Source organism: Emydura macquarii, unplaced genomic scaffold (genome assembly GCF_026122565.2).
Source record: "Emydura macquarii macquarii isolate MOO-44397 ecotype Brisbane River unplaced genomic scaffold, CSIRO-AGI_Emac_v2 contig_2422, whole genome shotgun sequence".
Classification (NCBI taxonomy): Eukaryota; Metazoa; Chordata; order Testudines; family Chelidae; genus Emydura; species Emydura macquarii.
The window spans coordinates 20308331-20327184 of record NW_027132559.1 but is presented as its reverse complement, the minus strand read 5'-3'; the positions used below and the strand labels follow the sequence as shown (position 1 = coordinate 20327184).

General features: G+C 44.0%; 1 protein-coding gene across 1 annotated transcript in view; it reads right to left on the bottom strand.

The window, feature by feature from the left end:
* Positions 1-15456, bottom strand: part of CDCA7L (cell division cycle associated 7 like) — a 33844-nt gene extending 18388 nt beyond the window's left edge. The window contains exon 1 of the mRNA XM_067562083.1: positions 15071-15456. Within this exon, the coding sequence (XP_067418184.1) occupies positions 15071-15094 (24 nt within the window). The 5' untranslated portion in view covers positions 15095-15456. The remainder of the gene's footprint in view (positions 1-15070) is intronic.
* Positions 15457-18854: the final 3398 nt, after the last annotated feature.

The window sequence follows — 18854 nt, the reverse complement described above, 5'->3', positions numbered from 1 at the left end:
GCCAATCTGCCGCCTCTCCAGTGGCTTCTTGCCGATCGGCTCCAAAAAGAGGGGTAGGCAGGTGGGTCTTGGAATGGACATAAGCAACACATCTCGAAGAACAACATTTAAAGAGGGTAAGTAACCGTTTTTTCTTCAAGTGTTCACTCATGTCAATTCCAAGCAGGTGATTTCCAAGCAGACCAATGGAGGAGGGGTCGGAGCTCACGAGATTGCTGACTGGAGCACTGCTCTACCAAATGCCGCATCGTCTCTGGCGTGCTGGGTAATAGCATAATGCAAAGTAAATGTGTGCATAGAGGACCAGGTTGCAGCCCTACAGATCTCCTATGTGGGGATGCAGGCCAGGAATGCCACTGATGAGGCCTGAGCTCTCATGGAGTGTGCCATGAGAACCAGGGCTGGCACCTTGGCTAGCTCATAAAATGCCCTTATACATGAGGTAATCCAGGATGAAATCCTCAGAGGACACTGGAAGTCCTTTCATCCTTTCTACTACAGCAATGAAGAGCTGATTCGATTTACAAAAGGGTTTAAGTTCTCTCTATGTAAAGTGCCCATCTGACATCCAAGGAGTGGAAACTACGTTCCCTGCTGTTGGCATGCGGCTTTGGAAAGAACACTGGCAAGAAAATCTCCTGACTAGCGTGAAATTGAGAGACCACTTTGGGCAGGAAAGTCAGGTGCGGTCACAACTGCACCTTGTCCTTATGGAATACTGTATACCGAGGCTCTGAGGTTAACGCCTTGAGTTCAGACATTCTCCTTGCCGAGGTGATAGTGACAAGGAAGGCTACCTTCCCACAAGAGGTACAACAGAGAACACAAAGCTAAGGGCTCAAAAGGGGACCCCATCAACTTATTGAGCACCAGGTTAAGGTCCCATGTTGGAACTGGACAATGTACTGGAGGGTAAAGCCTTTCTAAGTCCTTGAGGAAACGGGACACCATAGGGTTGGCAAATATCGAATAGCCCCTTTCTCCCAAGTGGAAGGCAGAGATAGCCGCCGCCAACCGCCAAGCCTGACTGCTTTAAGTGCAGCAGGTAGTCTAGTATATGAGGCAGTGATGTCTGCATTGGAGGAGTGCCCTTTTGTAGTGACCATACCGAGAACCTCTTCCATTTAGCCAAGTACGCCGCTCTGGAGGATGGCTTCCTATTACCGAGGAGAACCTCCTGCACTTGCTCCGAGCACTCTGCCTCCCTCAGGTTCAACCACACAGCTTCCATGCCGTGAGGTGAGATTACTCTAGGCTGCAGTGACACAACCGACCGTGGTTCTGCGTGATCAGGTACGGAAGCAGCAGCAGGGTGATCGGTGTGTCTACGGAGAGCTGCAGCAGCGTTGTGTACCAGTATTGCCTTGGCCATGCTGAGGTTATAAGAATAACCAAGGCTCCGTCTCTCCTGATTTTCAGGAGGACTTTGTGGATGAGAGGAAATGGTGGGAATGCATAAAGCAGGTGGTGAACCCAGGGAAGGAGGAATGCATCTGCTATGGAACCCAGGCTGTGCTCCCAGTAGGAGCAAAACTGGTGGCACTTCCTGTTGGACCACGTCATGAGTAGGTCCACGTGGGGAAACCCGCACCTTTGAAAAACAGTTTCTCAGGATATCCGCGTGGATTTCTCAGGAGACCACTCGTGGGTGTTGAAGGAGTGGCTGAGGTGATCCACCAGCTTGTTCTGGGCACCAGGAAGGTAGGACGCTTCCAAGTTTATGGAGCGGATGATGCAAAAGTCCCAAAGTTTGATGGCTTTTCTGCACAGGAGAGAGGAATGTTCTCCCCCATCTGTTCATATAGAACATTGCCATGGTGTTGTCCGTCAATACTGACACCTCTTTGCCCGTCAGGCAAGACTGGAATGCCTGGCAGGCAAACCTGACCGCCCATAGCTCTCTGACTTTTATGTGGAGCGACAGTTCCTCTGGGGACCAAAGGCCTTGGGTCCTCCGTTCGCCGAGGTGCATCCCCTAGCCCAAGGCTGAGGCATCCGTCACCAGCACCAGCGATGGTTGCGGCCTGGCAACTGGGACTCCTTGGCACATGTGATCGGGGTCGAGCCACCACTGCAGGGACTTTACAATCCGAGGCGGGAGGGAGACCACTCTGTGCAGACTGTCTCTTTGGGGTCGGTAGACCGATGCCAGCCACAACTGGAGAGGTCTGAGTTGCAGCCTCGCGTGCTGGACCACATATGTGCAGGAGGCCATGTGGCCTAGAAACATCAGGCAGCTTTGAACTGTGGTAGTCAGAAAGTTGCTGAGGGTCCAAATTATGGAGCCCATAGTCCAGAAACAAGACCCTGGCCGCAGAGCTCTGGCCTGAACTGTATCAAGGACCACCCCTATAAACTCTATTTTTTGCATGGGCACTAGAGTCTACTCGCTCACGTTTAGTTGCAGACCCAGGTTGTGGAACGTCACCCGTATTATAGCAACGCGTGCCTCCACCTGCTCCTTGGAGCTGCCCTAGACTAGCCAATCATCCAGATACGGGTATACCTGGACACCGTGCCTCCTCAGGAATGCAGTGACTATGGCCATGCGTTTGGTAAAGACTCTCGGAGCCACCGATAGGTTGAACAGGAGGACAGCGAAATGGTAGTAGTTGTGTCCTACTATGAACCTGAGAAACCTCCTGTGGGAGGGTATTATTGAGATATGGAAGCAAGCATCTTTTAGGTCGAGGGCGACACACCAGTCCCCTGGATCCAGAGAGGGAATGATCGAGGCTAGGGAGACCATGCGAAATTTCAGCTTCTTTATGAACTTATTGAGATTTTGCAGATCGAGAATAGGCCTGAGCCCTTCTTTTGCCCTCAGGATTAGGAAATACCTGGAGTAAAACTCCTTTCCCCCTTAGCTCCTGAAGGATCTCTTCTACCGCTCCAGTGCAAAGCAGTTCCTGCACCTCTCCTGAGAAGTTGCTCATGAGAGGGGCCCCTGAAGACTGGTAAGGGGGTGGGAAGGTGGGGTAGAACAAAATTGGAGGGAGTATCCCACTTCTACCGTGCGCAACACCCATCTGCCTGATATTATTCGGGTCCAGGCATGGTAGAAATGGGATAATCTGTTGCGGAAAGGGCGGTGGGGGTCAGGATCCAGTAACTATCCTGAAGTGTTGCCCTTGGGCACACCTTCAAAGGTTTTGTTTTGGCCCTGGCAGCTGCTTCCCTGTGCCTTTAAAGGGTTGGGTGGCTGGGGTGTCCTGCGCCTATTGCTCCTGCCCTTTCTCCTGGAGAAGTCCTGCCGAGGATGCTGAGGATAAAACCTTTGCCCAGACTGGGGCTTAAAATGCTTCCTCTGCATGGAGGGTGTATGTAGCCCCAAGGATTTCAGGGTCACTCTAGAGTCCTTGAGGCTGTGGGAGCTTAGAGTTTGCTCCGAAAATAGCCCTGCTCCTTTGAAGGGAAGGTCCTGGATGGTGGACTGAACCTCAGGAGGGAGGCCTGACACCTGCAGCCAAGAACTTCTTCTCATGGCCAGTCCTGAAGCCATAGTCAGTCCTGAAGCAGAGTCAGGGGCATCTAGCGCAGCCTGTTATGATGTCCTGGCTACGGCTTTTCCCTTCTCCACCGTGGTTCCAATCTCTGTTTTGGTCTGGGCCAGAAGGTAATCTTTAAACTTTGTCATCATGTCCCACAAGCTGAAGTTATATCTGCTGAGGATCACCTATTGGTTGGCAATTCTCAGCTGCAGGCCCCTAGTGGTGTAGACCATCCTCCCAAATAGGTCTAGTCTTTTAGGCTCCTTCGTCTTTGGTGTCGGGGCCTGCTGCCCCGTCTCTCTTTTTCATTTGCCACAGACATGACGAGCAAACCAGGGTGGGTGAAGCGATACTCATATCCCTTGGAAGGGGCAAAATATTTCCTCTCTCTCTCTTTTGCTGTAGATGGGATAGAGGCCAGCAACTGCCACAGCTTCTTCATCGTGAACTTCACCATTTTAATCAGTGGCAGGCTACTCTTGAGAGGCTCTCCGGAGCCAAAATGTCCACCATAGGGTCTATGGACTCTTGAATCTCCTCCACCTGTAGACCCAGGTTTTGGGCCACCCTTCTAAAGAGCTCCTGGTGAGCCCTATTGTCCATGGGTGGTCGATGTCCTCACTACCGCTTCATCAGGGGAGGAAGACGACGAGGCCCTGGGTCCCCCTTCCACTTTGGGAATGTCCTGGCCCATCGAGTCTTCTGTACCCGGGACCTCCCTACGAGCGTCGGGTTACGCCTTGGTACCCGGGTCCACCTCCTCTCTGGCACTGCGTGCCGCACAAACTGTCCTCGGCGGCACTGCCTCCCAGCACCCTAAATCACACTACTGGCCAACTTCCGCTGCTACTGGAGAAGCAAGTAACAACTTGGCAAGTGTGTCAAAAAATAATAATACAAGAGCGTCTAAGTGCCTAATTTTAATCTCATACGGGTTTTATGCCAGCAAAACTCCACTGATGTACATAGATTCAGTCCTGACTTACATTGGTTAAAGCAAGATCAGCTCAATCACTAAACAACTGGCTCAAGCTAGCAGACACAAAGCAGCTTAATCTAATGCTCTTCAGCTGTAGCAGCACTGGCCATACTAGAGTTCTTCCGGAGTTCTTCCCAATCTCATCCCTAAAGATGGGCATCCAGAATCCCACTCCTTTGCTGTGGAGAAATTTCATTCTTCACTCAACAGAGAAGGGTTAAAAATGGAGCATTATACATTTTAATGACTTAATGGAAAAACATACAAGGAGCTGTGCGCCTTGTTGCTATGAATAAATTGCTTCCAGGAACAACTGCATTAGTTCTTGTGCTATTAATTGTACAGCTGAGCTCGCCACTGCTGCGATTACTGTATGCCTAACTAATTTCTTCTTCTTCATCTATTACTTCTGCATCTGCACCAGAGGAGCCATTATGGGGGTGTAATTACCGATTATGAACAAAAGAAAAAAACCATACTTCCCCAGTAGAGGACCTTTTTTTGATCTCTATGCATTCTCAGATACTGAGGGGCTCTGATTAAAGTAACTTGCTGCAGAACTTCAAAAGACTTTTAGTTTGTGACCCCCTCCCTCTGTCTGATTTTAAAGAGTCTCATTAAAATGTTCAGGAGTCCCCATTCCGGCTAACTGGTTTAATTTAATAGGAGAAACAAAGAAGGCATGATTTATATAAGGTGGACATAGTCAATGAGTTTGCATAGGACACCCAGCTAGTACATCAGAAAAGTTATGTTCCTGGCACCAAGAGCTGTCATTTTCCTGTCCATCTCCTTTAACAGATTCTGTTCAATTCATCAACGATTTATAACTATTGTTCAGTCTACACACAATGCATAACTGGCTTTTTTAAACTCGGTGCTCCAATCGTATCAAAAATCCAAAGTGATAGCAAATTGCAGATCATCCATTTTAAACTTCGCTAGTTTTAAGAAGGAATTTTAAATGCATCAACTGCTGGTACTTCCCCTTTTAAAAAAAACACTGTATGCAGTATAGCTGTCTCAATCTCAGTGTTCCTGCTCAGAGTTGAGAAACCTGAACAACGCAAGACTAGAGTCAAACAGCTCTCTAAAGCATGAAGGCTTTGGAGAAAGAGACAGCTCGGCGGGGCATGTGCTGGTCTCTCAGGCTGCTGTACATGCTTTTTTTAAAAAAAAAAAAAAAAAGCTGTAAATATAAGTTAAGAAAAATAAATACATTCACACCAAAAAAAAAAAAAAAAAAAAAAAAAAATTTAGGGACAATACAAAGGCCGTCTTCAGTAATTTTATAAATGTCACAACATTCTGGGTCGGATGTGTCAAGCACAAAGCACAAAGTGCACAGACTAATAAATATTTCTGTACATTTTTCATCATTAGCTTGTTTATTTCCAATATTCCTAGAACTCACACAGCAAGCCAAATTTATTCCTGGTGTAATACAGCACAGATATCAACAGAGCTACGCCAAAGATGAATCTGCTATAATATCTTTTGTATGATATGTCACTCCCTATTAGTTGTGTAAAATTTTGACAGCCATGCACTTGTTAAGGCTCAATCAAAATGCATTCAAGCGGCTAAATAATTGTTACAATGTTAGATCCTATTCTTTTAATTCTGCCAAATAAAACATGAAGACAGCTAAAACATGTTTGCCCAAAACACATTTTTAAAAAAATTGACAGAGAACTGCCTATTTGCAGGACAGAAGCACCTAGAGTGTTTACCTTTTCCCAATGGCATGCTGTATTAAAAAAAAAGGGAGGGAAGGGAAAGAACACTCCAAATATGCTCAAGGAGAATCTATAGAGAATATTCCAACACAAAAAACATTGGTTATAGCTAAATTAAATTTGCAGGGACATAACATATATTTGAGCAAATACCTACAAGAACATTAGAGGTACCTAAAAACAAATGTTGAACACCAGGAAAAGCTTATAACAGACCAAAACCTCTGAAATGGTGGAACTTCCCAGGTAACATAGCCTATTTTGGCTTAGAACAGTAGCCTAAACCTAATCCAAACCTGAACTTCACTTCCTCAACTTATCTCCATTAATAGTATATTTTAAGATACTTATTTATATTGCAGAAATACCTAAAATGTTCCAGGTGCTTTCCAAATTCAGAGAAAAAATAGTCCCTGCCCCCAAAAGCATACCATCAAAACAGTCCCAGAATAACTACTTTTAAGCCTTGTTTACACTAGCACTTATGCCGGCAAAACATTTGTGTTTTGTGTGTGAAAGAAACCATCCTTGAGCAATATAAGTTTTGCCGGCATAAGTGCTTGTGTAGTCGTGTTATGTTGACAGGAGAGAGCTCTCCTGCTGACATAATAAAATCACCTAAACGAGTGGCGGTAACTATATTGGTGGGAGTGTGTCTCCTGCAGACATAGCGCTATCCACACAAGCACTTATGCCGGCAAAACTTATGTCACTCGGGGGTGTTTTTTTCACACCTCTGAGCGACAAATGTTTTGCTGGAGTAAGTGCTAGCATAGACAAAGTCTTACTGAGTTTTAAATATATCTGCCTTGGATCTGATGCCTAAAAGCATCCCAAGACACACAGGTACCTAATACTTTGCTAGGTCTCAGTTTCCCCATCTCTAAACTTGAGATAATGAAGTATTTTATCCACCTTTTTAAAGAATGTTTGGAAAAAGGTCACTCTAAGTGCACTCATATTAGATACAAGATATAGACAGTGAATTCGATAATATTGCATTGATGTAGTAATTCAGAGAATCTGACTTGTTTGTGATTATGCAAATGGTCAATTCTGCTCCCATTGTAACCAAAGGCTGAGAATGATAAATACACAAGTAGCAGCTTAAAAGAGATGATATTTCAACACAAGAAAGAAAATACAAAGTTTAAGTGATATCTTGGAATTCAATATCTGATTGATGAAGAATGTGAATAGTATATGCGCTCTCTACAAGTCAAAACAAGATTTTCCTTACTGCCAGCAGTGCAAATTCCACTTGAATTGTTAGAGAGAAAAATAACCAGATGGTGTGATTTCTGTTTTAGACTTCAGAACCAACAGAAAAGATTCCGGAATCAGAATTTAGCACGCAGCTTTGTTGATGCAAAGGGCAAAACAGAAGACAGCTCACTGTTCTGCAGCTCTGTTGTTTTGCCAAGCTAAGAGGAATAGAGACTATGTATGTATAGCAATGTATGTTTGTTCATCTCTGAGCTCTATTAGATAAACATTTGTACTGCACTATCTTTCATAATTTCTATCAAGTACTGCTATTATATGCACAAGTTACCATACAACACTTTTTAACCAATCACTATCATCTCCATTACTATTACCATTTCCAGTTAGCATTCTTTCCAACAACAAAAAAGTGTAATATATAAGATAACTGTAGTGTAAGTGAATGAAAGTTCATATTCTCTACTTTTGCCATTTGTTTATATTGTGAATAGTGTTGCTGGGGCTGTGTTAGTCTCAGAATATGAGACAGGCAAAGTAGGTGAGGTAATAACTTTTATTGGACCCATTTCTTCTGGTGGAAGGTAGAAGCTTTCGAGCTACACAGGGCTCTTCTTCAGGACCTTATTCCACCAACAAAAGTTGGTCCAATAAAAAATATTACATCACCTATCTTGTCTCTCTTACTCTGTGAATAGTTAATTTCCCTGTTTATACTGTACAGTCACTCAGTCTCCCCTGCTGTTCACACAGGTCTTCCACAGAACAGGAATTAAACAAAAACAAAAACAAAAAACAAAAAAAACAGAAAAATAATTATAAAGCCACAAAATCTGGATGAGAAACTATAGAGCTGAAATTACTTTTAACTCATTTCTTTAAAAATAATGTCCCTTTAACTAAACAGATACAACTGGGAAGACACATGGGACTGAAAACTACTGTTCGGTCTTGTGTACGCACAAGCTTACGTGGTTCAACTTACTAAACCATTAAATAAACCTCTGCAAACTTGTGTGTGAATACTCCTATTTCAGTTAAGAATGGCTAATATTTTAGCTTAAATCTCTTCATCAAATTTAGTTAAACCAAAATAAGCTTTGTTTAGACCAAAGTATGAGTGTCCATATAACCTTTTGCACCAATTTAACTAAATCAGGTTAAAAATCACACTTTACATTGGTGCAACTCTGCATGTCGACAAATCTTTACTTGCAACAACCCTACTGACATCAACAGGCCTAACCGTGAGCAAAGCCAGCAGAATTTTACCCATTTGGAGCAGAAGCTGCATCAAAGATGGATTTTCATCAAGTAACTTCTGAGCACAGACCTTTTTCAAGGCTTACAATTTAATTTGTGTTACAGTAGCACACAGAAGCCCCATTCAGGATCATGGCCCCATCGTTTTAGGTACTGAACAAAAATACAGTAAGAGACGGTTCCCTGCTATGAACTATTTACAGTCTAAGGCATGCAGCTACAATCAGATTCATAAAGGTGAATATGATTGTAGAATCAGGACCTAATTTAAGACGTACTGTAACAAGTGGCCATAAAAGAAGTGGAAGGAAGATGGGAAGGAGAAGGAAAGTGACTATGATAGAAATCACATGACTATACACATGTTCACATTAGCTATGTGAACAAGTAGATAGTTTGAGTCAGTTTAAAAAAAAAAAAAGATATAGATATCAGAAGTCCTTGGCAATCTAGCTAGATGTTATCTGTTCACAGTTGCTCATCAGAAGCAGGATACAAGTTGGCTATAGTCAAAGGGGCTTTATGAAATAGTTTGGGGATGGAGAAGTCTATGCGCAAGAAAGTGTCATGGAAGAATGCACGAAGGTGCTTTTGGAGACGTGGACAAAGGGTGAGAAAAAAAGCATGTATATGTGAGAGATCACACAACATTAAGATTTTTGGAATATTTAAGTACCATCCAAGATGAAGACAGATTTCCACCAAAGCTGTATATTTGTCATAGCCATGGCTATTGTGAATTTTAGGATTTTCCATGAAAAGTTATTATCTTTATTGCCCCAGCCTACCTATTATTGAATATGATTCATCTATTAAGTTTTAAGAAATTTGGCTCTCTATATGTCCAAAGTAATGAAGCATGGGTTTCTAAATATTTTTAATTAGTAATTAAATTGAGTAAAGTTATTTTATCGTAAAATAAGGAATATTTGACTTCTCATGACGTCTTGACAGGAAACTTATTTACAATGTTGTGTGCTATGACTCTTCCTTTAACCCCACCTACAATAAGCATTTTCTGTCATCACAAAGCCATAACTTTCTCTATTGTTTATCATTACAACCAACCAGCCTTTGATATCAGTAACTAAAGCCCTAATCCTGAAATTTAGAGTGTGGGCAGACTGCTACACCCACATGGAGCCCTCCAGAAGTCGATGGGGCTCAGCATGGGCAGAGCAGTCTTTCTATCCACACATTGTAAGTCACAGGAATGAGACTGAACAATTGCCTTTTCGTAGGTTGTGTAAACCTGCAATCCATAAAGATGCTTTCATGAAAGCTTGCTAACATTATGAATATGAGAACAGTATAGATAGTGTGACCATACTTCAAATGTTCTCCCTTTTCTCTGATCTCTTATCCACAATATTTAATTTTTCGCTGATCCACACACAGAAGCTGGTTATTTCTGATTTAATTTTGCCTGAAACAAGAGCAGCATCTTCATACCTGAGGTCTCTAATCTACTTCTGAATCCCAGTTTTCCAGACAGCAGACTTGCACAGTATCAGCACAAAGGCCAGGTCTACACAGAGTAGATTAAGTAACTACCGTTGACTTTGTAACTCCTTTTCTACGCAGCGTCTTCGCTGTGCTGATGAGAAATGCATTCCCATCAAGGCAGAGCTACAACACTTGAGGGGTGGTTTTATTGCGTTGACTTCTGGATTGATTGAGCAGGTCTTCACTGATCGCTCAATCGATCCAGATAGATCAATCTGATGGCAGTGAATTTGCCGCCGTCAATGAAGACATACCCTAAGTAAACTACCATGGGGGAGGGAGGGAATGGTGGGGGGAAGAAGGCCCCAATTGTGCTAGTTGGCTCTGTGGAGTCATGGACTTCAATGAAGCTTTATGCAGGCATATGGGTCCACGTGCCTGGAGTCACTTGCCGGACTGGGGCCATAGATGGTATTTTCTGGTGATAGAATTCAAGTTAATATAAGTCAATGCCAGTTTTACAAACTCCAAATACATGAATCTCTGTGATACCTGAAACGTGCATCTAGTCCCATAGACTAAACTTCTATAAAAACTGACACTGGTTTTTACAAAACTCCAATTTTAAGCAAGTTTTGGATGCCTTCCAAGACACCTGTATAACTAGGGTTCACTTGTATATCTGTACACACTCTACAGATATATTTAAACTAAGCCATTCAGTTGCCAAATATTATAAATGAATAAAGTAGGTCTTGTGACTCATAATAGTTGGCTAGCGATTGGCTAAAATGGGGTCACATAACTATCACACCAAACTTGTTTGTGTTTGTAACCCTTGAACCGCACTGTGTTTTTTAAGGAACTAACATAGTCAATAGACTGTTTGAGGATACAGAAACATGGAAGCCTGAAACACATCTGAACTCCTGATGGCGCTGGCTCCATGTGGCTCAGCAGGAAACAAACTCACTGTTGTTAGAGCTCCAGAGAAATAAGGAATAGGAAGAAGTCCAGGACCGCAGTCCCTCTTGCCACTGTCAAATCCCCTCACACTCCAAACTCCCACAATAAACAAGAGGAAGATGGAAAAAAAGATTGCCATTCTCTCTCCCCTCCACTTGCCCTTAAAATAAAACAACCTATATATATTTATATATTTAAATAAAGTCCTGTAGCACTTTAAAGACTAACAAATTTAATTTCTGCAGGCATAAGCTTTCGTGGGCTGCAACCCACTTCATCAGATGCAAGAAACAGAAATCAGATAGGGAATATATATGTACATTCAAGGGTAAGGAACAACAATGGGGAAAGTAGGTGTTAGCAAAGTCCACTCAGTTAGAGCAGATGAGGCCTATTCACAACCATTGATTAGAAGGTGAGAATATGTGAACAGGGACAATTACTTCTTGTAATGAGGTAACCATTCCAAGTCCCTATTCAGATCCAGTTTGATTGTGTCAAGTTTGCATATGAGTTCCAGCTCTGCAGTTTCTCGCTGAAGTCTGTTTTTGAAGTTTTTTTGCATAAGTATGGCAACTTTCAGTCAGCTACAGAGTGTCCTGGGAGATTGAAGTGCTCTCTGACTGGTTTATGGATGTTACCATTTTTTGTGTCTAATTTGTGTCCATTTATTCTTTTGCCTAGTGACCGTCTGGTTTGGCCAATGTACATGGCAGAGGGGCATTGCTGGCACAGGATGGCATATATTACATTAGTAGATGTGCAGGTGAATGAGCTCCTGATGGTGTGGCTGACGTGGTTAGGACCTGTGATGATGTCACTAGAGTCGATGTGTGGGCAGAGCTGGCAACAGGGTTTGTTGCAGGGATAGGTTCCTACAGCTGCTGGTGAGTATTCACTTCAGGTTGGGAAGCTGTCTGTAAGCAAGGATAGGTCTGCCTCCCACGGCTTGAGCGAGTGAGGTATCATCTGCTAGGATAGGTTATAGATCCTTAATGATGTGTTGGAGAGATTTTAGCTGGGGGCTGTAGGTGATGGCCAGTGGTGTTCTGTTGTTTTCTTTGTTGGATCTGTCCCATAGTAGGTGATTTCTGGGTACCCATCTGGCTCTGTCAATTTGTTTCTTCACCTCTCCAGGAGGGTATTGTAGTTTTAAGACTGTTTTATGGAGATCCTGCAGGTGTTTGTCTCTATCTGAGGGATCGGAGCAAATCCGGTTGTATCTTAGGGCTTGGCTGTAGAAAATGTATCGTGTAATGTGTCCAGGGTGGAAGTTAGAGGCATGAAATATGTATTGCAATCAGTTGGTTTTCGGTATAGGGTGGTATTAATGTGACCGTCCTTTATTTGTATTGTAGTGTCCTAGAAGTGGATTTCTTATGTGGACTGGTCCAGGCTGAGGTTGATGGTGGGGTGGAAATTATTGAAATCCCGCTGGAATTCTTCGAGGGACTCTTTCCCATGGGCCCAGATGATGAAAATGTCATCAATGTAGCATAGGTAAAGGAGAGGTGCTTGGGGACGAGTTTTGAGGAAGTGTTCTAGGTCAGCCATAAAAATGTTGGCATATTGTGGGGCCATGTGGGTGCCCATAGCTGTGCCACTGACTTGAAGGTGTGAATAGGCCTCATCTACTTTAACTGAGTGGACTTTGCTAACACCTACCCTCCCCGTTGTTGTTCTTTACCCTTGGATGTATATATATACACCCCCTATCTGATTTCTATTTCTTGCATCTGACGAAGTGGGTTGCAGCCCATGAAAGCTTATGCCTGCAGAAATTAAATTTGTTAGTCTTTAAAGTGCTACAGGACTCTCGTTGTTTTTGCTGTATACAGACTAACACGGCTACCCCTGTGGAACTAATATATTTATTGGCATTTTTATTTTATAGAAAAAACTGCGGTCCCTTGAGTAAAAGAGTGACTGGAGGCAATATTGCTATCTCCTTGTAGCATCAGGCATAATAATTAATACTTTGCACTTCTATAAAATGCCTTCAGTCAACGGATCTCAAAGCACTGTATAAGCACCAATGGCTTAAGCACCAACATTCCAGTAATATTGTTATCCTCACTTTCAGATGGAGAGAAGCTGAGGATCAGGTTAAATTGATGGTGCAGAGCCGGGAACAGATCTCAAGTTCCTAATGTATTTGTATGGAAGACAGTGCACTAATTTCATATCTTTCTGCTTCTGAAATATTTAGTAAGGGCTCTAGCCTGTGGTCAATTGCCCACCATGTAAAACTGCTTTCCCTTAAGGTAAACCGATCACTTAATCTGCCCTCACTGAAATCATGATTCCAAGAACATATCAGTGTAAGTCACCACATGTATTATTAAGTCTGATTCTGCAAACGCTTACACAAGTAATTTGATTTGCCTGAGTGTCCCTTTAACTACTCATTGCAAGTGAAGTTCAACAAACTACTCACACATGTAAAACTAAACCACAAAGGCCCTAATCTTGCAAACATTTACACACATACTTGAGGTTATTCACGTGCCTGTTTGTAGGACTGGGATCTAAACTAACATTTTTAACAAAATTGAGAAGAGGACAGAAGCAAAAGAGCTATCACTATTAAAATGTTTGTGAGTCAGAGACTTTTTTAAAAAGATGGCACTTTACAAAACAATGAAAAGAAACTCACCAACAGGCTAGGCCCAACATTTTAAGATTTGATTAAAAAATTACAAAATCTAATATTAAGATAGGTTTAAAAAAAATAGTTTTGTACTGGATTTCCTTGAATATTAGAGAAAAAACAAAAACAAAAAAAAACTAATTACAAATGGCAGTAACACGAATTCATTTATTTTCCCTAAGCGTATTTTATCTGCATTCAGTTTGGACAAACACCACAACACATGGATTATATTTTTAGTGCTCAGTTTTATAATATAAGATCATAGTATCACAAGTGAGGGAAACTTTTAATTTTTTAAAATGCAGTAGTGCTCATTCAAATATAGTTTAAAAAAAACCTGGGGTTTGAATTTTCACTCGGTCCCTGCTTATCATGCAGCAGGAAAAGGCAGTGCCCGGGGGGAGGGCGTGGGTTTGCCATGCCAATTGCCGCCAGCTAGTCTGAGGCTGCTGACGTTTGCAACTACACACAGTAACGTCCCGAAGTTTTATTCCAAATGTAAAATGTAAGAAAGAGATTCATATTAAGCCAGTGAAAAATATATAACAAGGGAAGCCAGAGCTGGCACGTCAAATAAGTAGAGTGCTGCAAAAAGAAAAGCAGCCCCACAAACACACTAGAAGTACCTCTCAGCAACACCAAGCAACCAACTCATGATTTGAAACTTTGGAGAACTTTTTTCTGAGAGCCAGGGAGGGACCCAGGGTTAATCAACTGCCTTTTAAGCGGCCGATCTGACATCTGAGCGGCGCCACTAGGCACATTTGGGAACAATACGGGGATCATCCACGTTTACCAGCAACGCCAACCCAACCCGGCAATGACTCCCTCCTCCTTCCCCAACCCATCACCTCTCGCCATTAATCAGAAGGCCAAGTGCTACCCCCCGGGGTCGAGGAGTGGGGGGAGAGAGAAGAGAAGGGAAGGGAAGGGAATGGAGGAGGCGGCGGCGGCTGCTGCTGGGTATCTGTCCCCAGCCCCGGTTAAGGAGCCCTGCACAGGCACTGGAGCCGCCGCCGAGCCCCTTTGCAGGACCCGCTCCACGTGGTGGAGAACAAATAGAGGCAGGCGGCTGCTCGCGCTCGCCGCTGCTGGCAGAGGGGGGGGGGTCTGGCTCAGCGGGGCAAGAAGAGGCGCTGCAATGCCAGCCCCTGCCGCGGCTCCAGCAGCCGCTCGCTCTAGTCCGCGGGCAGATGTGTGCAGCCGGCGAGGGCGCCTCCGCACGGGCTGCGCTGAGCGCCCAGCTGCCCCGTGCCGGGCGAGCGGGCGGGCGGGAGAAGGGCACTAGGCGCGCCCGGGGCCGCCTCACCTTGCACTGGGTCACCGCTGCCATCCTGGTGCGCCACTGCGCCCCCCCTCGCCCGGCCCAGTCCCGGAGCGACCGCGCCGCCGACGTTGGGCTGCAGCAGAGCGCGGCTTCCCCCGGACGTGCGGGGGAGAGCCAGAGGGCGGGCGCGGGGCCCAGCTGCCGCCGCCGCCGCCGCCTGCTCCTCTCGGGGGCGACGTGGTGCGAGCTGGGCCGGGCCCCGCCCCCCGAGCACGGGAGTCGCCGCCCGGCCGCGCTGCTGGGCGAGGCGCGGCGGGAGCCTCTCCTGGGAGCTCCGGGTGGGGCCGCCGTTGATTGCGGCGGGGGCAGGCCCGGCCCTAGCCCCAAGAAGGGCCGCAGAGACTCACAGGCTCCCCCTCCACTGCTCGGACCTGGCGGCGACCCCCTGCGGCCTAGTCCGCCCTAAAACTCAGGGTGCCGCGCTACCCTCTCAGCGCTGGGGCAGCGGCACCAGAACTTTTCCCGCCCTGCTGCGCGCCAGGGTTAGGTCCGGCGCCGGCCCAGGGAAGGATTTGTCCTTCACCCTCGCTGCCCCACTCCAGGAGATGGATTCACTGCATGGGGGGAAAGCGTCTGTGCTCCAGCGGCCCAGCTACAGTGCTTTGCCTTGCAACAGTGGCTCTGTAGTGTAGACATCCAGTCTGCTGGGCTGGGGGAGGCCAGGCTGCAGGGAGGCTTCTCCTAGGGAAAGGCCTTTGCTTCCCAGGCCCACCGTGGCCCCATGGAGTGGATAGGCCGGCTGGTTGGGTTGTTAGCCGGGAGATCTCGGTTCCATGCCCAGCTCTGCCCCTGAGGTTCTTGGGCAAGTCACTTAAGCCAGGTCTCCACTTGCAACGCACCTATAGCCAGGATGCAGTTTATACCAGGAAAACTGTGCTGTTGCTAATTCAGCTGATTTCAGTCCTTCCTGTTCCCTCACCCCCATGCCCTGCCTGAAATAAGCTATGCTGGGAAAAGCACAGTTTGCTGGGATAAATGTCTACACTAGGGGCTTTGAGTAGCATAGCTACGTGAGTCACAAATCAGTCCTAGGCTAGCAAAGTTTGTAGTGTCGATCTGGTCTTAGTCTCTTTGTAAAATTGGGATCGTAGGTAGTGACCTTTCCCTACTTCACAGGGGTATTGTAAAGCTCAATCCATTAAAGATTGCACTATGCCACCTGAATTCCTTAGACATAAAATTCCTCCCTCCAGCGTGCTGCTTACTAGGCTGGTGGTCACCCTCCATTCCAGAGGTGGCTGAATGTCAGTCCCACAGCTATTTATTAATCCCTTATTATCTGTGCTGATGCCATGCTTTTCCAGTCTTCAGCCCAAAGTGTTCATAATTCTTGACAAGTCAGTCCCCAAAATCATGATTGCCATAGAAATCATGGGTTTTTGTAATTGATCAGTTTTGGTGCTTTCTGATTTTTAGTCTTTAGGTTCCATGTTTTCAAGCTTTTCTCTGAAACAAGGAAGGCTAGGATATTTTTTTTTATGGAGGCCAAGATTTATGACTGCAGCAGGTGAGGCTTTACGGAAAACACCAAATATACGACTTTTGATAAAATCATGAGTTATTAACATTGCAGCCTCCCCTCTTTTCAAGTAAGGAATGTAGCTAGCAATCTGAAGCCCCACATTTTCAGCTATGCCAGGAGAAATGGAGGGGCTTAAAACCATTTTTCTAGTCCCCTGATCAAGCCAGCCTCAGTTCTAACTTTTGTCAATGGTAATGGCCCTATAGGGCCAATATGCTGGATCACCACAGCACAGCATTCTCTAGCACACCTGTAAGGGAGTACAGATCCAGTTATGCTGACTTTGCATTGCAGGGGAGATTCCAGCTATGCTTTTAGGGCTGCAAAAGGGCTGTACAATGGGCCAGGATGTGGTCCTAGATTTATTTATTGAGAAAGAGACAATTGAAACAATTATGTTCCAGTACAAATACAATATTTATTTCTTAGCCTATAGTCAGCACTTTCTCTTCTCCCTGCCTCCCATAACAAAAACAACCAAAAATAAATGTAGCTAATACTATTTAAAGGTGCTCTGGTAGTTTAAGCCCTAAACCTGCAAGTATGAAAGCATGTGCTTAAAATACAGATTTTGATACCAACTAGTTTTGTAAATCCTAAACTGAGGAATAGAAATGCTTTCATTAAAAATGGTTGTATATAAACATTCCTATGCTGTTTGCAACCTTAACTGCAATATTGTGCTAATGCAAGTGAAACCAAAGGTGAAACTGGGTAGATGCAGATAAGCTTTGTTGCAACATCCAACCAAGAGAAATACGAAAGGAAAACAAATATAGTTTCAAATGTTGAAAAGTAAATTCGATTGAAGGACAGGTTTTTTTTAAACTTAAACAGGAAAAAAGGGAAACCAAATCTGTTTCAAAAATAATTTCCCCCTCTAATGATTTCCTATTTTAATCTTTACTTCCAAATTCCCATTAGCAGGAAGAAAAAATAAATCATCCAAACCATCTCTTCCAGCTTCCCATCAATAAACTCCAGTTAGCAGCCTTTGAAAGCAAATTAGGGATACCATTTTAAAAATACTTGTGTGAGAAGGTGCAATATTTATATTTATTTATTTTATTAATCAATCTGTTTGATTAATATGCTCCTATATCTCTATCTCATAGCACAAAATGTACAAATGAGCACAGTGTATACAATGTCTGTCATGGAAGAGTGTAGGTTATGGATGTGAGTGAGGGGCAATGACTTGGCCAGTATAGATACAAATTTAAGAACATAAAACTTGCAATAGTGAATCAGACCAACGGTCCTTCTAGTCCAGTATCCTAGTACCAGATGCTTACTGCCCTGTAGTGTAAGACCCTGTAGGGGGAAAATTAGTGGAGAGGATGCACAAACCAGAATGAATAGTTTGACTACATTTCTAGGTTCTAGTTTGCAGGACTGGCAGTTGGAATATATATACTTGTAAACTGAGCAGCTGTGGCATGGCAATTAAAGACACAATAGAGTTGGAAGCTCACAATGGATGCGCTATTTCAAAATCACTTTTCAAAAGTACACTTTAATGTTTCAGTTGACTAGAAGATAGTAACAGACTACCCCTAAGTGTGAACGAACCAACCTGAGCTTTTGTCTGAAACCTTAGTCCAAAGTGAACATCTGCAGATCAAAAAGTTAATTTTTTTCTCTTGCCTCTCTTCTTCCTGCTTTTCTTTGACACAAAAATACCAAATACTACAAGATTGGCTATTCTTGCAGAATTTCCAAACCAGTATATACCAGAAATTTCACAAAAAAAGTCTGTTCTTGTGAAATTTCTAGTCTGGTAATGGAAAAAAGAGCAAACTATATCCTTTTACCACTTTCTTCAGAATACAAAAAAACACATAATGAAATATATATCAAATGGCTTCATCTAATTTATCATTTGAACTTGCTCAATATAACAAATACTAATTGATTCCTAACATGGGGCCATCTAGTTGAGCAGCAGAGTACTTCTGTGTATGTATATACTAGCCATATGGGGATTACTTGTTAGAGCTGAGTCTCAGGAAAGGGGTTACCAGCAAACAAAGAACCATTAAGCCAAAGCATGCCATTTAAATAATGGTTTGCTTTGCAGCATCCACTATAGAGAAACCTGCAGTTGTCACTCAGGGCACTGAAGTAAGGAGTTTTGCAGAAAGGGGGAGAAGGGAGAGTAGAAGATTCAACAGAAGACAAAGAATGAGAATTATGTTTTATTTATTTATGTATTATTAGCAAAAGTGAAATGAGGACATTTTC